At 40.7% G+C, this 22,505-nt stretch overlaps 1 protein-coding gene across 1 annotated transcript in view; it reads right to left on the bottom strand.

Annotated features, from left to right (window-relative positions):
• Positions 1-1,528: 1,528 nt before the first annotated feature.
• Positions 1,529-22,505, bottom strand: part of ROBO1 (roundabout guidance receptor 1) — a 321,775-nt gene continuing 300,798 nt past the window's right edge. Inside the window, exons 28-29 of the mRNA XM_044441909.1 lie at positions 9,569-9,877; positions 1,529-1,801 (exon numbers count right to left, since the gene is read on the bottom strand). Coding sequence (XP_044297844.1) covers positions 1,584-1,801; positions 9,569-9,877 — 527 coding nt within the window. The 3' untranslated portion in view covers positions 1,529-1,583. The remainder of the gene's footprint in view (positions 1,802-9,568; positions 9,878-22,505) is intronic.

Below are 22,505 nucleotides of genomic sequence, written 5' to 3' on the forward strand. Positions count from 1 at the left end.
CAAGAATCCCAAGATCAAAACATAACTTCTTTAAGTGGCACTTCTTTAAGGTGAATTGACAGTATAAAGCAGAGGTCTGAGATTTGGGCCAGTCATGATGATGACGAAGATAATGTCCTTTCCAATGATGCTTAAAAATGTCCATTGCTTTCTATGTGTTGCATTTGCAGTAGCACTGATTGTGTATCTGATAAACTTAACTCGTGACATAACTGCCAAGTTTTCATTCACATGCCTTCTTCCTATCCTAAAGAACATTTGCAGTAAAGAATGTGCCTTGATGATGAAATGGATTAGAATCTAAACAAATTAAAAGTACTATGGGAGGTTGAAAAACAAATATGTATTTACAGTATGAGTCACCTTAACCCAAATCATATGAAGATTTTTTCTTTGTTTGTTTGCTGCAAACGGATCTGGAAGAAAATACAATGCAATTTGCACCATTTACTAATAACAGAATTGCAAAATTTAAAAACAAAAAATCAAAAACCTCCTGCATAGTCACCATTCTTTGTAACTTCCTACTGTCCAATCAGTGATAGTCTATACATAAGATTATGGACTGGTTTGGTGACATATCTTGTTGAACTGCACTGGCTCCAAAGGGAGCAAACCAGGGATCCTCCTTCTGCCCAAAGATGGAAGCAGCAGCTAGTATAGCACCTCAGTTTAATTGCTCTCATGGACAGAAAAAATGTGGCATATTTAGCCTAAGGGAATAAACAGGGGATGCTCATTATTATTAGGGTTTAAAAAAGAATATCAAAATAAAGATTATCATTCTGATAGTATGAAAAAAAGAAAAAAATGTATACTTTGATTGCACTGAACATTATTTCTGGCATCAAATATCATCAGACTTGAGGCATCTTAAGTGATATCTTTCTGATTAGATTTCAAAATGTGTTACAGTACATATTTTCTTCAGCTTTCAGTTTCCTGTAAAACAACAATAATAAAACTGGCTGAGTATTCCTTGCTTTCTCACTCAAAATACATTTCTATATTATTCTTGAGAATGAGCATAGAAAATAATTTTAATCACACTGCAGAAGGATATGATTTAAGTGGTAGTTACACAGTGCCTAATATCTGACATTTATAAAAATGTCTGTATCTTTTTATTAAAATGATCAGGAAATATAATCAGGAAATAAAGCAATTACATTTTTCAAAATGATGGGGACAGTATAATATAGTCATAATTCCAAATATTATTTTAATTCCAGATATTTATTTGATTGCTTGTTTTATAAGATATTATGTACATTATCCTCCTATTTAATCAGTGATATGCATAAGTAGTTTTCAGCATTAAGTTTGTCTTATATGTTACCTTTCACACTTTAATATAGAAATGAATATATATAGATATACATGCAAAAGTTTGTAAAGAAATTTCAGGGTAAATCAACTCAGATTAAGTTTTGAGATTAAATAAATATGAAACAGTAGTAGAACTGGAATTATGTTTATCTGATGAGACCAAAAATATAAAGTCTTGGTAAACTAACCAATTAAAAAAGAAAATTAGTTTTGAGAGATAAACATTCATATTTTTTCAACAGATTTCAACTCCTTTAATGATTACACATTACCTGCAATTCTTCTTCTTCATCCTCTCCTTGTTCATATGTTCCAAATACCTGCATTTCTGCAATATTCCTTCTACCAAGATTTGCTTGCTCTGCCCTTTGCCTACTGCCTGATCCTCTGGATGACATGGAACTTGAGGAACTGGGATCTCTAGTGTTATTTGATGTTGGAAATGTAGGTCTACAATATGGCAGAATATCCTCTATGGAGAAAATTAGAAATGTGTTAATACTGCCAGAGACAAATGCTTGCTTCAGTGCACTGTGTATTCTAGTTCTGCAGTAGTTTTCAGTATTAGTCACAATATTGGAGCAGTGGAAATCAAAGATAAAAACTATACATGTTGAGGAACAACTCACTCTTCTTTCTTAGCAGCACATCTTCCTAGTGTACATTCATATTCTTTGATACTAGCCCCAAATGTGAGGCAGCAAGAAAAAGTATGGCCCAAGTGTATGAATGTGTTCTCTATAGCTCACTGAATGGGTGTGTATGGGACTCACGTACCTATAACTGTGATAATTATTTTCAAGCAAATGGCACCATGCCATGAAGTGAGTCAATGGAAAATACAAATGAGTGGATGAAGAAATTACATGCAAGCCTAAGTTAAATCAAATACTTTAAGTCTCATTGATTTCACTGAAAGCTAAGGTTAATTCCCATCACCTTCTGTTAGGGTTGTCTTTTTCCTTTCAATAATCATTATGTGTAAACATTATGATCCATGAGCCAGGAATGCAAGGATATCATCCACACCAACTTCCAGTACTAAGGAACACTTAAAACATGAGTGGACAGTGTGTGGCCCTCTAGATGTTTTGGCTTAGAATTCCATTATCTTTCACCACAGGCTGTGCTAGCAAGTGCTGATGGGAGTTGTAAGGCAAAAAAGCAGGTTGTTTACCTGTAACTGATGTTCTTCGAGTGGCCATCTGTGCAGTCACACATATGGGTTCTGCGCCTGTGCAGTGCCTTTGGCCGGAAGATTGATAGCTAACGGTTTGGCAGGAAAACTCCACTCCCCTCCCCCCTCACAGTATATATGGAGTGGAGTGTCCGCCATTTTCCAGTCTTTGACAGACCGGACGTTTGCCCTCTCAAGAGTAAAATATAACTAAACTAAAAGAAATTTTGTTTTCAGTATTTCTTCTTCTTTCAGTATTTTCTTCTTCAGTAAGAAGAAAAAATATTGCGAAGGTACCAAGGACAAAAAATAGCACAGTACTGGAAAAAAAATCAAAGCCACCCAATGACACCAAGCGGGGCCTGCGGGTGGGTTGTGTGACTGCACAAATGGCCACTCGAAGAACATCAGTTACAGGTAAGCAACCTGCTTTTCTTCGTCGTGGCCTCTGTGCATCACACATATGGGTAGAATAGCAAGCTTACCCTAAATGGAGGAGGGAGGTGTCATCAACGAAGAATAGTTGAAAGAACGGCTCTGCCAAAAGAACAGTCCTGTCTAGCACGAACATCCAGTCTATAATGCTTAGCGAATGTACCTGGAGTAGCCCAGGTGGCAGCTTTGCAGACATCTTCAATCGGAATTCCCGATGCAAAAGGCGAAGAAGCAGCTACAGCTCTAGTAGAATGACCCCTAGGAATTGTAGGTAAGTCTATCTTGGCCAGCTGATAGGACAGAGTAATAGTGTGAACTATCCATTTGGACAGTCTCTGAGGAGTAACTGGAATACCTTGATTTTGTTTAGAGTACTTAACAAAGAGCTTATTGGAATGTCGAATAGACTCAGTCCTCGATCTATAGAAGGCTAGGCAACACCGTACATTGAGAGTGTGTAAGAATCTCTCAAGCGGATTTGAAGGAGATGGAAAAAAAGCAGGTAAGACAATCTCCTGTCCCATGTGAAAAGACGCAGCCACTTTTGGAAGAAAAGACAGATCCATTTGTAGAACTACTTTCTCTCTATGAAAGTTCAAAAATGGAGGGTCTACCCTGAGGGCACAGAGTTCACTAGATCTCCGGGATGAAGTAACTGCTACAAGGAAAGCAGTTTTCCAAGAAACAAGACATACATCAATTGTTGCCAAGGGTTCAAAAGGAGGTCTTGTTAGCGTTTGTAACACCACTGAAAGACTCCAAGTAGGCATAAACAGCCTGACTGTCGGATGGAGGTTGTAGAGGCCTTTAAGAAATCTCTTTATCAATGGTTGAGAAAAAATGGAAGAACCTTGAACTGTACTGCGATAATAGGAAATTGCTGCTGTATACACTCTTATGAGGATGGTTTAAGTCCAGAACGGTGGAGTTCTAAGAGAAACTGGAGCATACGATCTATGGATGCAGAGTTTGGCAAAAACAAATGAGATTCAGCAAAGATAGAGAATCTACGCCACTTTGCCGCATACGAATTTCGAGTGGATGGCCTTAGCGCAGAATCAAGAATACGTTGGCTATCTGGATGAAAAACTCACGAACCCAACAGAATATTCGTTGGATCCGAGGACGCAGAGGAGGTAGATGGATTCGAAACATGGAATAGCGTGTCGGATCCAGGGACAGGATCGCTAGAAACTGCACATGACGTTGGTACCGAGCCGACGTTGACTGCTATCGAATTCACCAGGATGTCAATTTCAGCGATGCTAGATCCGGGTGGCGAATTGTGCCCTCCTGCTGAGTTATGAGATAAGGAATGGGAGAAAGCTGTAGGTATTCCTCTCGAGAAATGTGAAGAAATGTTGAGAACCATGGCTGGCATGGCCACCAAGGAGTTATCAGCAGTCCTGTGGCCCCGTCGTGATTTATTTTTGCTATTACCCTCATGATGAGGAAAATCGGGGGGGAAAGCATAAAAGATCATATCGTTCCAAGGGATCATAAAGGCATCTCCGGACAACCACTGTCCGATTCCTGCTCTTGAGCAAAAAGTCTCGCACACCCTGTTCTCTCGGGTGGCAAATAAGTCTATATCTGGGAGGCCCCATCACTGGAACAGTCGGTCGCATGTCTGATGGTCCAGTTCCCATTCGTGAGATGTGTACATATGCCTGCTTTAGAGATCTGCTTCCACATTGTCCATACCGGCTCGGTGTACTGCTATCAAGGTAATGTTTCTTGGTATGCACCACTTGCATTGATTTGCATTGATAGCTGGACTAATGTTGGTGACTTTGTCCCCCCTTGCTTGTTCAAGTAAAAGACTGTAGCAATGTTGTCTGAGGTTATCTGGACAACTCGATGGTGAAGAATGTCCTTGAATGATTGTAGGGCTTTGAATACTGCAAGAAGTTCCAGGAAGTTGATATGATTCCTGGACTCCTGTCGATTCCAAACACCCTGCGTGCATAGGCCAGAGCACAGAGCTCCCCATCCCAGAAGAGACACATTGGTATTGAGAGTCACTGTAGGGCACCGAGGTCGGAACGGGACTCCAATGTTTAGGTTGTCTGATACCGTCCACCATAGTAGAGATTGTAGAACAGAAGCCAGGAGTTGAATCAGCTTCGTAGGTAAATCTATCTGTGGCCGGAACATTCTGTTGAAGAACAGTTGAAGGGGGAGAAGCCGAAGCTTGGCATATGGAACTACAGCGATGGATGCTGCCATGTGCCCCAAAAGTCTTTGAACAGATCAGGCAGGAACAGTTCCGTCTCATTGAATTCGATGGATGTGTCGAGCAATAGTGCATTGTCTGTCTTGAGGGAGGAAGGCCTTTGCCACTGTAGAATCCAGACGGGCTCCAATAAAGTTGATCATCTGCGTAGGAACAAGAGAAGATTTCTCACAGTTAATGCAGAATCCAAGGTCCATGTTTACAGAGGAGCAAAGTCCTTGTCTAGTCTGGGAAACCAACAGCCAGTCATCGAGGTAAGGGTATATCTGAACTTCACATAATCGGAAGTATGCTCAGACAGGGCCATACACTTCGTGAAGACCCTTGGGGCGGTGGCCAGTCCAAATGGGAGCACCGTGAATTCGTAGATTTCAGAAGCAACCGCAAACTGGAGGAAAATGCCTATGACGTTGATGAATCGAAATATGAAAATAGGCATCCCTCAAGTCCAGTAAGGTGAACCTGTCCTCTCCCCTCAGCAACGCTGGAATCGCTGGGGTGGTTGTTGCCTGTGGGGTTGCTGATGGTGCTGTGGCTGTTGTCGGGGTGGATATTGTTGTCGATATTGTGGATGGGTCCATGACCACTTACGTCAAGGCTGAGGTTGCAACTCCATGTGTCCTCAACTCGTGGATCTTCTGCGACTTGTGGTCGGTCTTTGCATTGAAGAGGCCGGACCGGTCAAAGGGCATCAGTCCTCCTCTTCATCTCTTCCGGAAAGTTGCAATTACGCAACCAGGTGTGTCTCTAGAGAGAGATGGCACCAACGAGAGCCCTCGAGTCGTGCCCACATGATGTCTAGCTCTGGATAGCTGTTGCACCACAACCTGCATGGCCTTCTTTACGAATACCCGTGCCAGGTCGCCTTGGTTGTCTAGAAGGGCAGTGATGATGTTGTCCAGGCGCTGCATTATAAAGTATTGATAACGTGCCAAAGTCGCCTCATCATTAGATATTCTAAGGCTGAGTCCCAAAGCTGCATAGACCCGGCATGCAAGGGAATCAAACTCCCTCCCCTCTTTGTCACAGGGCGCTGTGTGACCCTGTGTCTCCTGGCCTTGAGAAGACTCCACCACCACCGAGTTCAGTTCGGGGCAGCGGAGAAGGAACAGAGTGTCCCCCTCCCAAACCCAGTACATAGCTTCATATCTTCTCAAAGTCGGTTGCGGGTGAGCCGGGAGGTCCCATGGTTGGGTCATCATTTGTCGGAGAGTTGTGATGAGTGGTAAAGCAATGGAGGTCGATTGCTCACCCTGCACTGCATCGTAGAAATGATCAGTGCTGGGACCGGGCTGTTGACTGGCCTTGCTTTCCAGTGACTTCACCAGCCTGGACATCAGTTCAGCAAACGAGATGTGTGACTCCTCTGGTGATACAGGGCCTTGCGAGGTGACTGCAGCATCAGGTGAAGTCAAATCGACCTTGGACTCATCCAAGTCCACCCAATATGGAGCCAGGATGCTGGAGGAAGAATCCCCTGGTGACTCTGATCTACCGCTCTCCCTAGATGGTGCCTGACCGGCGTCTCTCGAGGCTGTAGAGTGGGGACGATCCTGAGGAGTTGGTGGAGGGGATCGACCTCTAGCAGCCGGGTAGTATCTGACAGATGAGTAGTCGGGCCATTTTGACACGGAAGAATACCGGGAATGGTACCAGTTGTCAGATCGGGCATCGGAAGATCGACTTCTACGGCTTCTCGGCAGGGACATTCCAGTCTCGGTATCGAGCCGAACAGGTGGCATAGGCGTTGGGGACCAGGCTCTCGGTGGGGAGTCTTGAATTTTGCCGTCGGAAATTGAGCCACGAGGTGGATCCTGGTGCAGTTCAGATCCCGTATGGCGTGGAGAAACTGGAGGAGTAACTCTCATCACTGCCTGAATGGTCGGGCCCAGGGGTGTCGGTTCCGTGCCTGCGGTCGAGATCGAGGAAGCCACCGAACCCGAGTGTCGATGTTTCGTATGCTTGGGTTTCTTTGGTTTTTTGGCCAGTTTTTCAGCCTTATCTCTTTCGGCTTTCTTATGCACAGATGGCTTATCAGGGCTGCTGTGTTTCCTCTTTTTCCACTGTTTCTTGGGCGGGGAAACAGGCAGATCACCCATGATGGAAGCACCTTTGCCTGAAGGGTGTGAGGGTGGAGCAGCAGAGGAAGGAGCCGGACGTTGCGGCGGATCGGCTGAAGACGGACAGTGGTCAGGTACAATCGAGGTTGTAGCAGGCTTAGCCACCAGCCGATCCGATTGTAGGAGAGCCTGGTCCCACAGGAGCTTACATAGGCAGTTCTCCCTATTCTTCCTCGCCTGCTTAGAGAAGGCCAGGCAATGGCCGCATTTGTCCATCCTGCAACCTACCCCTAAACAGAGGAGGTACAGGTCATGTGGGTCTGCAACGGGCATCTTAGAGCCACACTCTCCACACTTGCGGAACGCCGCTCGTTGCGCCATCATGGGAAAATAGAAAAAGAGAGGATAGTATAGCAGGAACAGATAATATTTTTGGTTTTGTTTTTTTATAGGAACAAGAAGAAAGAGAAAAAATGAAGAGACTAACTGGAACAGTGAAGAGCAATATAAATGAGGAAATACTAACTTGGAAAAGAGAAAAAGAAGTCGAAGCAAGAGAATACAAGTAATGATCTAAGCGAGAGCGAAGCGGCACGAGGCACAACGAACGGTGGTCACAAAGACTGGAAAATGGCGGACACTGCGCTCCAGATATACTGCGAGGGGGGAGGGGAGCGGAGGTTTCCTGCCAAACCATTAGCTATCAATCTTCTGGCCAAAGGCACTGCGCAGGCACAGAACCCATATGTGTGATGCACAGAGACCATGGCGAAGAATATCTGGAAGGCCACAAGTTGCCTTTAAAAGATTTGAAACAGATCATAGAAATTATTTTAGCTGAAACCCACAAGTTCCTAGATTTTCAAGTATTACATAGCTAATGTGAATAGTAGATGGTTGGTATAAAATGGTGAGATGGAGTGAAGAAATACCCTAATTGAAGTTAGGAATTTGCACATGTAACTATATATTGTGCTGAGCAGACATGCACCATCAGCTATATTTATGCACTTGCCTTGAAACAGGGACTTATATCAAGTCAGACCACTGGTCCCACTTAGTTAGTATTGGCTACTAAACAGTATTGTCTATTCAACTGGCAGCTTCTCTTCAGTGTTCAGACAGGGCCTGTCTGCATGCAAAGCATGTGCTTAAGTAATATATTTTATATTACTATCAAGCTAAAATGAATCTAGTCCTCAGAACTAGAAGGCTGTCACTTTCTCTTAAAGGAAGTGATTCCCAAGGAGTTTAGATATATGTTAGTAACAGTTGATTTTATGAAGTAGAGATTTCATATTGACATGGAGGCAGGGAGTGGAAAAGATGAAAAAGGTTACCTGTTAATGAAGTTTCCAGCCCTATAATTCTGTGACTCATAAATCAATACCCAGAGCTTTCCCCTAATATTTTAACATGTTTTGAAGATGATAAATTACTTATACATTAACAGTGTTTCCAATTTCACCAGGAAGTTTTACCACCTGCTTTATGCCATTAATATATAAATTGAAAAGCAACAACTGCAGCACCAATCTTGGAGTATCTTGCTAATGACTTCTTTTTATCATGACCTACTGTCATTTACAATGACCTCTTGCTTTTGTGCCCATTTAACCAATTTACTACCCAATTTCTATTCTGCTGTTTTATGCCTAGGTTAGCTAGTATCAAAGGTTGGCCTACTTCTCTGATGACAGCTTTTACACAGGCCTATATGGATACTTTCATCCACATTCTCCTATCAGTTCTTACTAGCCATCATAAAAAGAGATTATTTTATTCTGGTATATCCATTTGTGGTTTTTAGGATATGTTCTGGCTTTATTTGTAGCCTGCATGTCTAGAAGCCAGGCCATCATTTTTTGTTTTGTTTTGATGCTTTTCACATTTTAGAAGGGTTTGAGTCGGCTTGGCTGCCTTTGCTACACATTTTACTTTTAGGATTGAGAAGAAACTGTATTGAGTTTCTTTACTTTTAGATGAAGATCATGATGCAAAGAAAATGGGTCTTCACATGTCACAGTAAACCAATGCAGCATGATATGGAGATACAGTAAAAATTATATTTCCAAAGAAAATTTCATTTTGTTTCCTTAAGGTCTTTCTCTTATATTTCCTCCATGATAAGCAGTTTAGTTCTCCATGTTTGTTTTGTGCAATGGTATAATTAAATTTCAGAAAGCAAGTTTTTATGTCTGTTATATGTAGAGAGCCAGCCCTGCTAAGCTTTTGTGTTAGCAAAGTACATAGTTTGACAGCTATGTTATGACAACTTTATTTATAACTAAAGAAAAGCTTTAATTAACGCATTGTAAGATAGGAGCTCACCTTGGAGAAGATGTGTTTTTGCTGGTGTGCCATCTCGCCTGCCTGCTTTGTTTCCTCGCAGTTTGTTATCATTTTGCTGTTCCTGTGGTTCTCGGCGCTCACCTGAACCTGTCCGCATGTCAGAATGCTGACGGCCATTGGCGCCTTCTTTTCCCTTATAGCCTGTTCCTTTTCTTTCTACTGCTCTTTCTGTTCTTGGTTCTATAGAAGACAACTTTGGCAACATGACAGGCCGTACCTCCAGTTGAGATTTGGATTGGGCAGTGGGAGATTTTATAGCAGGAGGTGGCACTGGTGGAGGTGGTAGGTCTGTAGTGAGGTAAGAAAAAAAAATCTGAGAAACTTTCATGTTTCCTAGTACTTCCACACATTTTGAAACTAAGTTTCAGGCACATTTGCTCTTTTTGCATTAAAAATTCCCAAGAAGTGTTCCAAAAGATCACGTTTATTTGGTTTAAAATATGACAGTTTAAAAAGTTGCTTTATGACTTAAGGGGCAACATGGTGGGGAACCATATCATTCCTCCTATTTCTGCAGAGGCAAGTATGGATCCTTATGTAGCCAAAATGGAACCATTGATTCATTAAATAATGCAATAATGCCTATTTATATATAACTTTAGAACATAAAATGTAATATTTTAAAATTTTATATATGCATGCAGTTTTGTATTATTTCCCTGTATCTTCATTAGCAATTAGACTCCTTGAAATAAAAAGAAGCTGCAATAGCACACACCAGTATCATAAAAATAAAAAGCTTTCACAATCTTGTTAGAGGGCGTAAGATCCAAGACTGTTTTTCATTGAAATGACTGGAAGTTGATGACAGTATATATCAAGGGAGCAGGCAGGGACTTTGAGAGGTGTAAATAGTAGCCATATGCTTGGAATGCATTCATCACAAATGCCTCTACTGCACAATGAAGAAAAGTGAAATTTTAAAATCCTTGCTCATGAAGTTGGTAACAAATATGTTCCCAAAAAGAAATGAGAATGCTTTCCAAATCTCAGAGCAGTGGTGCTTTCAATCTATCGGGTACATCCAATCAGTTAACACATACAAGGTGAAAACTGCCAGTGGGAACAACTGTAGTAATTCATATAAAATGGATGTGAATATTGTTGATTGTACATGTATTTAGGAAAATAAAATGGATCAAACAAACAACAGGCTATTACTGTAAAGAAAGTGTGGCAAACTTTTAATAGCAGCAATTGAGTTTTGCTGCTGTGGAAAGAAAAAAAATCTTATATCACAAGATTATTACACAGTTGATGAAGAAAATTAACTTGCCTTTCTTCTGTCAGAGACAGCATACAATGCCAACAGATTTTGTACTGGTGCTTCCTAAAACTTCCAAAATAGAAATGCTCTTTGTTCTAAGCTGCTTACTCACACACTGTATTCAATCATTCTTCTACATATAATTTAATGCTTCCCACAAACGCACACACTGAGCCACAAGGGTCCTCATAATTGCCTTCTGTGACTACTGCAAGATTGGCTTTTCCTACTGTGGTGACACCATGTGTGCTTCTTACTCAGCTTAGCATGGCTGTGTCAACTACGCCCGTTGTATCCATTTGCGGTCATACTCTAACAATTTGGCAATATTCGAGCCACCCTTTCTCGTGAAAGCGGAAACAAATATAAAACCAGACCAATTTGAAAGCCAAAGTCATCAGTATGAAAGTATCCTGAAATCTGAATGCTATCTACGCAGCAGTTGCTCCATGTAGTAGGTTGCTCACATGCAGTGATTCAACTCCAGCCTCACTACTTGCTTCTAAGTGATAGCATTCTCACTAGCATTTTGTCTCTTACACAATTTCAACTGGTATCAACACAGTGGTCATTTCATGTGAAGTGCACCCATCTATATATTAAAGTCTGAAGTAAAAAATAGTCATAGGAAGAAAAACTTATATTAGACACTGTGGAAATGGGTACTATATGCTTGCACTACGGTTATAACTGGCAACAGTTGAGAATGCCAAAAGGGAGCATGGCCCCATGCTCTGACCCATTCCGACTGGATGAATTCCTGTTGGTGGATAGTTGCGGCTTCTGTCCTTGTACCTACTGGCCTTCCATTCCAGTTACTGTGACTTAATACTGTGCATGCACACACATGCGATAATCATTGATTAGAAAGTGACAGATTTTTTTTTAAAGGTCCATTACTATAAAGCCAAGAACAGCAGCACCATCAGGGCATGGTGATGGTCATTACTAAAATTTAAAACTGACAGTGGAAGCATATGAGATCAAACTATTTAAATATTTTAATTCCTCTGAAAGGGGTTAAAGTTTCCTGAGTCACAGATTTTTAACAATAAACATAATTAACTGACACTGCTAAATCTAGGCTCTGTTAGAGCTTAGAGAATAATTATTTATATTACTGATGAAGCATTTGAACAGTTTGGCTGGAATCCAATGTACTAGCACTTAGAAGTGGGTCACTCCCCTATCTACGAGTTCCCAACCTCAAAAAAAAAAAAAAAAAAAAATTACCCTAGCAGTAAAAAGCATGGCTTTGTTTATTATTTTAGCATATTGGGGTTTAGTATTAATAAATAGATAGAAAAGAGGAAAAAGTGAGCAGCCTGAACATGATCAAATGGGACAATACATAGTTCGTTCTAGTAATTTTCAGAGCAAGGGCAGAGCAGTAGCTGTTTTAGGTCAGTGGCAACAAAAACAACAAAGGGCACTGTGACATGATAGTCCGGTGATGACGAACCTTTTAGAGACCGACTGCCCAAAATGCAAGACAAAACCCACTTGTTTATTGCAAATTACTAACACCACAATAAAAGCTGAAAACGGATGTTTTAGTTTAGAAAAAATGATTCACAGGCAGTCCAAGCAAATATCTATCTATCTATCTATCTATCTATCTATCTATCTATCTATCTATCAAGCCAGGACACTGACTGGCCACGCGAAAGCTGGTTCAAGTCACGGCTAGCGAGTTGTGGCTTGTGATTCATTACCCGGAGGGGATACACGTTTCAGAGCATGCAGATGGCCCATGTGTGTGTTGTTATCAGATGCTCGGCCGCTGGGATGATGCAGGAGCGACTTGACTGACATGCTGACACTGAGGACAATGCATGCCAGCTGTGGAACATGTACTACAGGTTTGCCACCACTGCCCTAAACCTACCCTGGTGCACTGCCAAACCCTGATGCAGCATTAGAACACTATTTAAAAAAGAGTGATTTTGAAAAAGCCTTCCATGAGTAGGTTTTTCTGCACAAATCCTCATATCTGCCCATTCAAGACATATTCCAACAATCAAAATCATGACAAGACATTTTGTTTTTGAAAGTCTAACCCTACCCTGGTGCAAAGCCCTGACCCTAATACAGGGTTAAAAGTTCAACTGGAAGAGAGCGATTTTGAAAAAGACTTCCTTGGATAGCTTTGTCGGCACAGCTCATCAATTCCGCCCATTCTAAACACAGTCCAACCAAAAGATACATGCAAGGAGAACTCGTTTTTACAACCCTAACCCTACCCTGGTACACCCCCCAAGCCTAATAGAGGGTGAAAGTTTCATTGAAAAGTGGGCGATTTTGGAAAACACTTTCATAGGGAGCTTATTATGCACAGCTCATCATTTCTGCCCATTCTAAACACATCCCAACCATAAGATTCATGACAAGAGACCTTGTTTTTGCAACCCTAACCCTACCCGGGTGCAACCCCCAACCCTACTTATGGGTGAAAGTTCCATTGAAAAGGGGGGGATTTTGAAAAAGCCTTCCTTGAATAAGATTTTCTGCACAGCTCATCATTTCTGACAAGTCAAAACACATTCCGACCATCAGAATCATTCCAGGACACCTCATTTTTGCGAACCTTACCCTGCCCTAGTGTACCTCCATAACCCTAATAGAGGGTGAAAGTTCCATTGAAAAGTGGGCAATTTTGGGAAAAAAAAACATCCCTGGGAAGCTTTCTCTGCACAGCTCAAAATTTCTGTCCATTCTGAAAACATTCCAACCATAATTCCATTCACATAAAAATCACCATTTTCCATCACCAAAATTGCATTCACAATAGGGTGATTTTGAAAAGGACTTCATTGGGTAGCATTTTCTGCAAAGCTCATCATTTCTGCCCATTCTGAAGACATTCCAACCATAAGATTCATGCAAGGAGACCTCGTTTTTGCAACCCTAACCCTACCCTGGTGCACCTACCCCAACCCTAATAGAGGATGAAAGTTCTATTAAAGAGTCGGCAATTATGAAAAACACTTTCTTGAGTAGTCTTTCTGTACATCTCAAAATTTTTGCCCATTCTGAACACATTCTAAGCATCACATTCATGCCAGGACACCTCGTTTTTGCAACTCCAACCCTACAATGGTGCACTCCTCAAACCTAAGAGACGGTGTAATTCCTATTGAAAAGAGGGCCATTTTGATAAAACCTTCTTGGGGACCTTTTCCTGCACATCTCAACATTGCTGCCCATTTGGAACACATTCCAACCATCATATTCTTGCCGGGACGCCATGTTTTTGCATCCTTATCCCTCCCCTGGTGCTCCCCCCCAACCCTAATAGAGAGTGAGAGTTCCATTGAAAAGAGAGCGATTTTGAAAAATATTCCTTGGGTACCTTTTTCTGCACAGTTCATCATTTTACCCGTCCTGAACACATTGCAATGAGCAGATTCATGCTAGTACACCTTGTTTTTGTAATCCAAACCCTACCCTGGTACACCCCCCTCTCTTAGGTGAAAGTTCTATTGAAAAGAGGGCCATTTTGAAAAAAACCTTACTTGAATAGGATTTTCTGCAGAGCTTATCATTTCTGCCCAGTCTAAACACATTCCAACCCATAGAATCATTCCAGGACACCTTGTTTTTGCAACCCTAAGCATACCCTGGTGCACCCTCACCCCCAACCCTTATAGACAGTGAAAGTTCCATTGAAAAGTGGGCCATTTTGAAAAAACCTTCTTGGGGAGCTTTTTCTGCACAGCTAATCATTGCTGCACAGTCTAAACACATTCCAACCATCAGAGTCATTCTAGGACACCTCGTTTTTTATCCTACCCTGGTGCACCTCCACAACCCCAATAGAAGATGAACATTCCATTGAAAATAGGGTGATTTTGAAAAGGACTTCCTTGGGTAGCATTTTCTGCAAAGCTCATCATTTCTGCCAATTCTGAAGACATTCCAACCATAAGATCCATGCCAGGAGACCTCGTTTTTGCAACCCTAACCCTACTCTGGTGCATCCACCCCAACCCTAATAGAGGGTAAAAGTTCTATTGAAAACTGGGCAATTATGAAAAATACTTTCTTGGGTAGTTTTTCTGCACATCTCAAAATTTTTACCCTTTCGGAACAAATTCCAAGCATCAGATTCATGCCAGGACAGCTCGTTTTTGCAACCCTACCCCTACCCTGGTACATGACCCAAAACCTAATAGAGGGTAAAATTTCCATTGAAAAGTGGGTAATTTTGAAAAAGCCTTCCTTGAATAGAATTTTCTGCACAGCTCATCATTTCTTCCCTGTGAGAACACATTCCAACCATCAGATTCATGCCAGGACACCACGTTATTGCAACCCTAACCCTACCCTGGTGCACACCCCAAACCTAAGAGAGGGTGAAAGTTCTATTGAAAAGAGGGCCATTTTGATAAAACCTTCTTGGAGACCTTTTTCTGCGCAGCTCATCATTTCTGCCCAGTCGAAATACATTCCAACCATCAGATTCTTGCCAGGACGCCATGTTTTTGCAACCTTATCCCTACCCTGGTGCACCCCCCCCCCACCAACCCTAATAGAGGGTGAGACTTCCATTGAAAAGAGAGCGATTTTGAAAAAGCATTCCTTGGGTACCCTTTTCTGCCCAGTTCATCATTTTCACCCGTTCTGAACACATTGTAATGGTCAGAGTCATGACCATTACACCTTATTTTTGTAACCCCAACCCTACCCTGGTGCACTGCCCCCCAACCCTAATAGAGGGTCAAAGTTCTGTTGAAAAGAGGGTGATTTTGAAAAAGCCTTACTTGAATAGGATTTTCAGCACAGTTCATCATTTTGCACATTCTGAACCCATTGCAATGAGCAGATTCATCCCAGTACACCTCTTTTTTCTAACTGGCCCCTATTCTGGTACACTACCCAAACCTAAGAGAGGGTGAAAATTCTATTGAAAAGAGGGCCATTTTGAAAAAAAAACCTTACTTGAATAGGATTTTCTGTAGAGCTTATCATTTCTGCCCAGTCTAAACACATTCCAACCCATAGAAACATTCCAGGACACCTTGTTTTTGCAACTCTAAGCATACCCTGGTCACCCCCACAACCCTTACAGTCAGTGAAAGTTCTATTGAAAAGTGGGCCATTTTGAAAAAAACTTCTTGGAGAGCTTTTTCTGCACAGCTCATCATTTGTGCCCAGTCTGAACACATTCCAACCATCAGAATCATTCTGGGACACCTTGTTTTTTTTACCTTATCCCTACCCTGGTGCACCCCTGCAAACTTAAGCAAGGTTGAATGTTCCATTGAAAAGAGGGCAATTTTGAAAAAAAGCCTTTCTTGAATAGGATTTTCTGCACAGCTCACTATTTGTGCTCAGTCGAAACACATTCCAAACATCAGAATCATTTCAGGATACCTCGTCTTTGCAACCTTAACCTTACCCTGATGCACCCCCCAACCCTAACAGAGGGTGGATGTTCCATTGAAAAGTGGTTGAGTTTGAGTTTCCGTATTTGGATAGCTTTTCTGTACAGCTCATTATTTCTACCCATTTTTAACACATTCTAACCATCAGAATGACAACAGCCCATTTCTGTAACCATAACTCTGCCCTGGTGCACATTTCTAAAACTGATACAGGGAGATAGCTCCATTGACAAGGTGAAGGTTTCTAAGATGCTTTCATTAAGTAGCTTTTTCTGCACAGCTCATTATTTCTGCCCATTCTATATACATTCCTACCATCAAAATCATACTTTTTTTTTCCAACCCTAACTCAGTGATGGGAAACCTTTTAGGACCACCTGCCCAAACTGCAACCCAAAACCCATTAATTTATCACAAAGTGTACACACTCCAATAAGACCTGAAAACTGAGATTTTAGTTTAGAAAAAAGAACTTACAGCCAGTCCCAGCTAAAGGGATATATCCTTGGCAGTGGATTGCCCGGCCATTGGAAAGTTGTGGCGAATTTGCCTAAAGAGTCACGGCTCGTCACGTCATCGCCTGACACCGCTACTCCTTTTTGAGCATGCCCATGTCCCTATATGTGCTATTATTCGATGTTCAGTTGCGAGGCCATGCTGGGGCGACTTGGCTCGCTTGCTGACAGAGAGGGCAAGCCTGCTGTGGAACACGTGCCATAGGTTCACTACCAGTGCGCTAGTCCATAAAACTTTATGCAATAATACACTTGCTAGTTCTCAAGGTGTTAGGAGGGTTAATGTGCTAATTACAAAAAGGGTATTTTAGCATGTGTTTATAAAATCTTATATAATCCCAAGCCAATCTTTTATATAAATGTTTAAAGGTACAATTCTCTGTTATACAGCTACAAAAGGTAAGTCTGTCATTTGTAGCTGGTTCTAATTTTAGAAGAATTAACGTGGATATGCCCTGTAAATAAATTAGAAGTTGTTCCCATATAGTGGGTGGGTGGAGTGTAAAGATGGATGGTGGATATTACAATGTTCAAGTTTACTGTGGCAAAACAGTTAAAAGGATTTGTATGTAGGATTTTACTGAAATTTGAATTTTCAGATGTGAATATTATTCTTTACATTTAAATGGTATAATTTAATGATGCTACCTTTTTGTTTAGGAATGTACTTTAAGGACTATTGTCTATCATGAACTTAACTGTTTCAGAATTTTGAATATATTTAAATTATGTTGGAGACAAACTACACAAGACCCTATTCACCAGGGATACAATAAGTACCCAAGACATAATCTTGTATGGGGCTCTCCTTACTGACAAAGCCTTGTCAATTCAATTCAGGAAAGGGAGATGAGATGTACATTAACCTGTACATGAACATAACATCATTTTTTACTGAACAGAAACCCTCAAATCTTACAGGAATTCAAAGAGAATGCTTGGGTGCCCATACAATTCTGTTTCAGGATATATGTTTTTGCAACTAGCTGCAATTTTTTGCTCTTCAACCTAAAATGTAACCAAGTATATATTGGAATAAACAGTGATTAAGATGAAGGCTGATGGTGTTTAAAGGGACTTGGTATGAAAACGTTTTGTCAAAAAAAATTGATTTGGTATATATCAGTAATGACCACCATGAAGTGATATGCTCTTTATCACAACCTGCAGAGAAGGTAAAGAAACTTCCATTACAACACATCATTCCTTGCTGTGAGGAATCCTTCATATCAAAAAAGGAAACTTTTCAGAGGTCAACACTATTTCACCTTGTGGTATTTATTTAACAGCTCAAATCACGGTGAAAATCCAGAATCAATCTGCCTCGTCTGCTGCAAACTGGCGCACTTAGTTATTAAAAAAAAGAAAAAGGAGGCCTCCATGGTGAGAAATAAAAAATAAATCACAGGGTGACATCAAGCCAATATATGGAACTCTGAGGTAGCTACAAAAGGTCAGCTGTGCACAACTATTTCATTTATGCACGCCTTCATATTGCTCCTTCATTGTTGTCTGCTTAAAGAAAAACAATTAGTGGATGCTATTTTATAGCATGTCCTAAAGGGAGAATCCTCCATATGTGCCTTTTAAAAAGTAGCTGTAATTTTTAAGATCATTCTAAATGAGAGGATATAGGAGCCCTGGGGAAATGTATATATAAATATATATGGTGAAAGTGGGAGAGAAAATCAATGCAGGTCACCAGTTAAAAATTGAAAACAAAAAATGCAAAACAAACAAACAAAAATCCAAAGACCTTTCTTTAAAAAAAAAAAAAAACTAATTTAAAATTTATTTTCAGTGCAAGATCAGATCCAATTAATCATCTACTAAGCTTTCTAAATCAGGATATTCATTATTTCTAGGCTGAAATAATAATTCTACCAGAATTTTTAAACTCCACTGTACATATAAAGGCATATAAATGATAACACTTCCTTGAAACAGTAGACAGAATGCAAGATACAACATGGAGTCTGTGCTGCAATATTTTGAACTCTGATATAGTCAGCAGCCCACTCCCTTTCCAAAATTTTGCAGTTCTCATAGCAGTGTATGCCTTATGCTCTTTGCTAAACTGAATGGAACAATTTGTGATAAGATAAAATTCAAACAAACAATCTTCCAAAAACGTTATATCCATAAATTAAAAAATGAAAAAAAATCTGAAATCTGAACTTTAGGCTCACTTTCATACTTGAAGTATAAATTAATAGGTTAGGAGAGGCTGGAAACTATGCTTTTTAGTGATTTTTTAATTATAAAAGGGCAGTATAAGTAATTATTTTTGTATGTATAAAAATACAGACTTAAGATTTTAATGTTCAGTATTGATTCTGAGTATCTTTAATGAATTATTTGACCTGTGTGGCCTGCAGTAAGAACATTTGGGAATTGGTTGTGACTGTGTTGTGACTGTATGCATCAGGTTTTGTCCTTGAATTTAAGGCCCATTCATCTACAAATATAAACTTATTTTATACCAAATCTCTTCCAAATCTATAGGGCCTGGTTTTCTAGTTTTATAATACAGTTTTCATTAAATTGATAATACCAAACACTTGAGACACTGTGCAATAAAAATAATTAAAATGTGTCTAAAACCCAAGACCTATAGGCCAAATCAATTCAACCCAATGAAATTTGAGGGTTGAATTAAAACTAAATTAAAGCGTAGCATGACACTTGTATAGTACTAAAGGCTTGTTGAATTGTCTTTGCATCATCTCTTACCTCCCTTAGTAGAATTTCCACAATCAAGGTGCTGCTATCAGAAAGTCTCTGTCTTGAGTACCCATTAAACTAGCATTACTATGTGGTGAGGCATAACAGAAGGACAAATGGCCACCTCTGATAATGCAATGGGCCAAAGACTTTAAAATGCTTTTAGCTTTTGAATGGGTAGTCTTTAGGTGTAACCTAAAAATTTATATATACATGGACATTTGGGCTACCTTTATGTAAGCCTATGCATAACTATGTTTATAGGTATTAGTATATCTTGCCTTAAATAAATAATTAAAAAGGAAATACAATTCATATGTATCAATTGTAATTGATCAATGTAATTGATGGTATCCTGTCTTTGGAACATGTTTTTTAAAGGAGATGCGTCTGCCTCTATCTGTGCTCAGTTTTCAGCACCAGGTGAAAATCCTTTTATTTTCCAGATAGGAATCTTCCATTGACTTACCTGGAAATATCAGGACTGAATTTGGAACTTTCTGCATGAAAATTATGAACCCTACTACTGAGTTGCAGCCATTCTGCTCAGACTTATATCAGACACGTCTGTTTCAGCATCCTATTGGGTGGATTCTGAGGAAAGCAACCCAATAGGATGCTATATTAAGCATTTATGCAGCTGTGTTAATGATGGTGGCCAATGAGTGGCAGAGCACATCTGAACATTCCTAGTTCAGTTCTTGGCATTTCAAGAAACCGTTCTGGGTGCCATCCAGGACATACCTATCATGGGAAATGGTGACTAGCTGTAAAGAAAAGTAACCTGCCCAAAAGACTGAGTAGAAGAAAAGGTCAGATCAGTCCTCAACATGCTAATAAACTCTTTCAACCCACACTTACCTGCACCAACAGAAACCCATTCCACAGAAGGCAACATTTTTTTACCCCCTTTCTCAATGCCATCTCTCCCATCTCCTTTCCTCTTTCTCTCCCATCTGAACTCAGATTCTCATTTTCTCCCTCCCTCCCTCACACACACACACACACCTCTGTTCATTCTCACATATGTGCAACACTGTGTATACAAACATACATGCGTTGTCCTCCCTTCTCCTCAGTGTAAGCAAATAAAAAGCTGTGCTCCGTTTTTTTCAGGATCTCTCCTGAAAAAGAGTCCCCTCATCCTCTCTCTCTCTCTCTCTCTCTCTCTCTCTTTCTCTTTCTTTTCTGTGGGAAAAGTAATCCAGGTGAGTGTAATGTTGACAAGGGGACTGCCATGGAAACAGTCACTAGGGGAAATGGAAGGTGTGCAGGAGAGCACACAGGTAAGGGTGGGAACAGGAAGAAGGAAAGAAAGATGGTGGTTTTGGAGGGGAGATGTTTTGTAACTTGTGTGATTAGGAAGTCAAGATCAGAACCTGATCAGACCAGAGGATATCACAGTGGTAAGGAACAGGCAACTTGAAGACAATCAAGTAACTAATAGTTTTGGATCAGTAAGAGCAAAGACCTATGTGTCCACAGTGCACTGGTGTTTGAGGAACCGAAAGGAGAGGAGACTATTGCACTGCGAGGTGAAGACAAAAGTTATTTCTCTGTTGTGGGGATGAGATGGAGGAGGAGAATGATGTAAGCTGCCTTGAGCCCTTTGTAGGAAAAAGGCAGGATAGAAATCGAAAAACAAACAAATTTAAAATTGAAATAAATTTTGTTAACAGGACGTTGTTTGCCTGAATCTTTTATTTTCCACACTCAGATCTATATTTAAATGACCTCCTGATCCCAGTTGCTATTTATGCAGTCCCCAACCATCAAGATATGCAAATATACCCTCACCCCACCCCTCAGATTATTTCCAGCAGGTTCCCCCAGTGCATGCTGGCTTCCTGATGCTCTCCGTCACTTCTAGTCCTTCACAGCTCTCTCCACTACCACCAGAAATGCCAGGAACCCTGCCTAAAAATTAGTTCCCCTTTGTTTTGTAGATGGGCACAGGCAGGGGCAAGCATAGGCATGCAACAAGGAGGATACAGCGCCAGCCACCAGGGGTGAATGATATCATGGGTGTCACTGGGGATTATAACAGGGGAAGCCCTCTGGGGGGATTCCTCCAGGGAGTGAGGAAGATCCAGCTGGATTAGGGCTGCAGGCCAGTGCTTTGCAACCCTGTGCTTCAGAACAACTTTTTCTGTCTCACAAGAAAATAAACATAGCTGCGCTGAGGTACTGATCAACTACAGATTTTGAAAGGTTCTATTCCTTACACCCACTATACAATTTGGCTTCAGTCTACTTTTTTGCTAGTGCAACACTTAAAATGAATCTCTGGCTTTGCTAATATGAAGACTGCCAGGTACTCTTCCATTTGCTCCTTGCCTCTGCACTTTGTTCAGAGTTACAGTCTGCTGTTCTTTTGTAAACAACAACAAGGAGCGCCTTTTCTTTTTTGCTATTCTAGCACAGATGTTTTCATAGAAGGGTTTAATGAAAAGTCATTTCTAATACATGGTCTCTCACGCAAAACTAATAAAACCTGTTAAGACAGCTATAAATTTTTACAAATGGCCATTACAGGGGTTCTATAAACATAAACTTCCTGGTATAGTTTCGGGATTTATATCATGTATTCTCCCTTGACACACAAAAATGAATGAACAAACAAAAATAAGCATGCAGAAAACTGCTTTAATAACCTCCTGAAATCAGATAATATTCTGATAGTTTGGTTTCAGTGACAAAGGAAGTCTGGGCAGAAGCCAAGAGGCCCAGGTGCATTGTGTCGTGCCAGTATTTAATGTAGTCTAATATCAGATAGATGTTAGAGAGAAAATACTCAGAATAAAGTACAGATAATAGCATGGACAACCACTCATTGCAAAATTACTTTTGCTCATCATGCTGTGCGCTTTGTATTAAATTTTTCTGTCAAGTGGCAGGAATCACAGGGAGAAGTGGTTTGAAAACCCCTTCTTGTAACCCTGGATAAGTATCTATAATATTAGGCTTTCATATGATAATGGCAAATGATGCCCCTCTTTGAAAAATTTCTGACTGGTAATGAA

The sequence above is a fragment of the Varanus komodoensis genome, unplaced genomic scaffold (genome assembly GCF_004798865.1).
Source record: "Varanus komodoensis strain SLA01 unplaced genomic scaffold, ASM479886v1 scaffold4, whole genome shotgun sequence".
Lineage (NCBI taxonomy): Eukaryota > Metazoa > Chordata > Lepidosauria > Squamata > Varanidae > Varanus > Varanus komodoensis.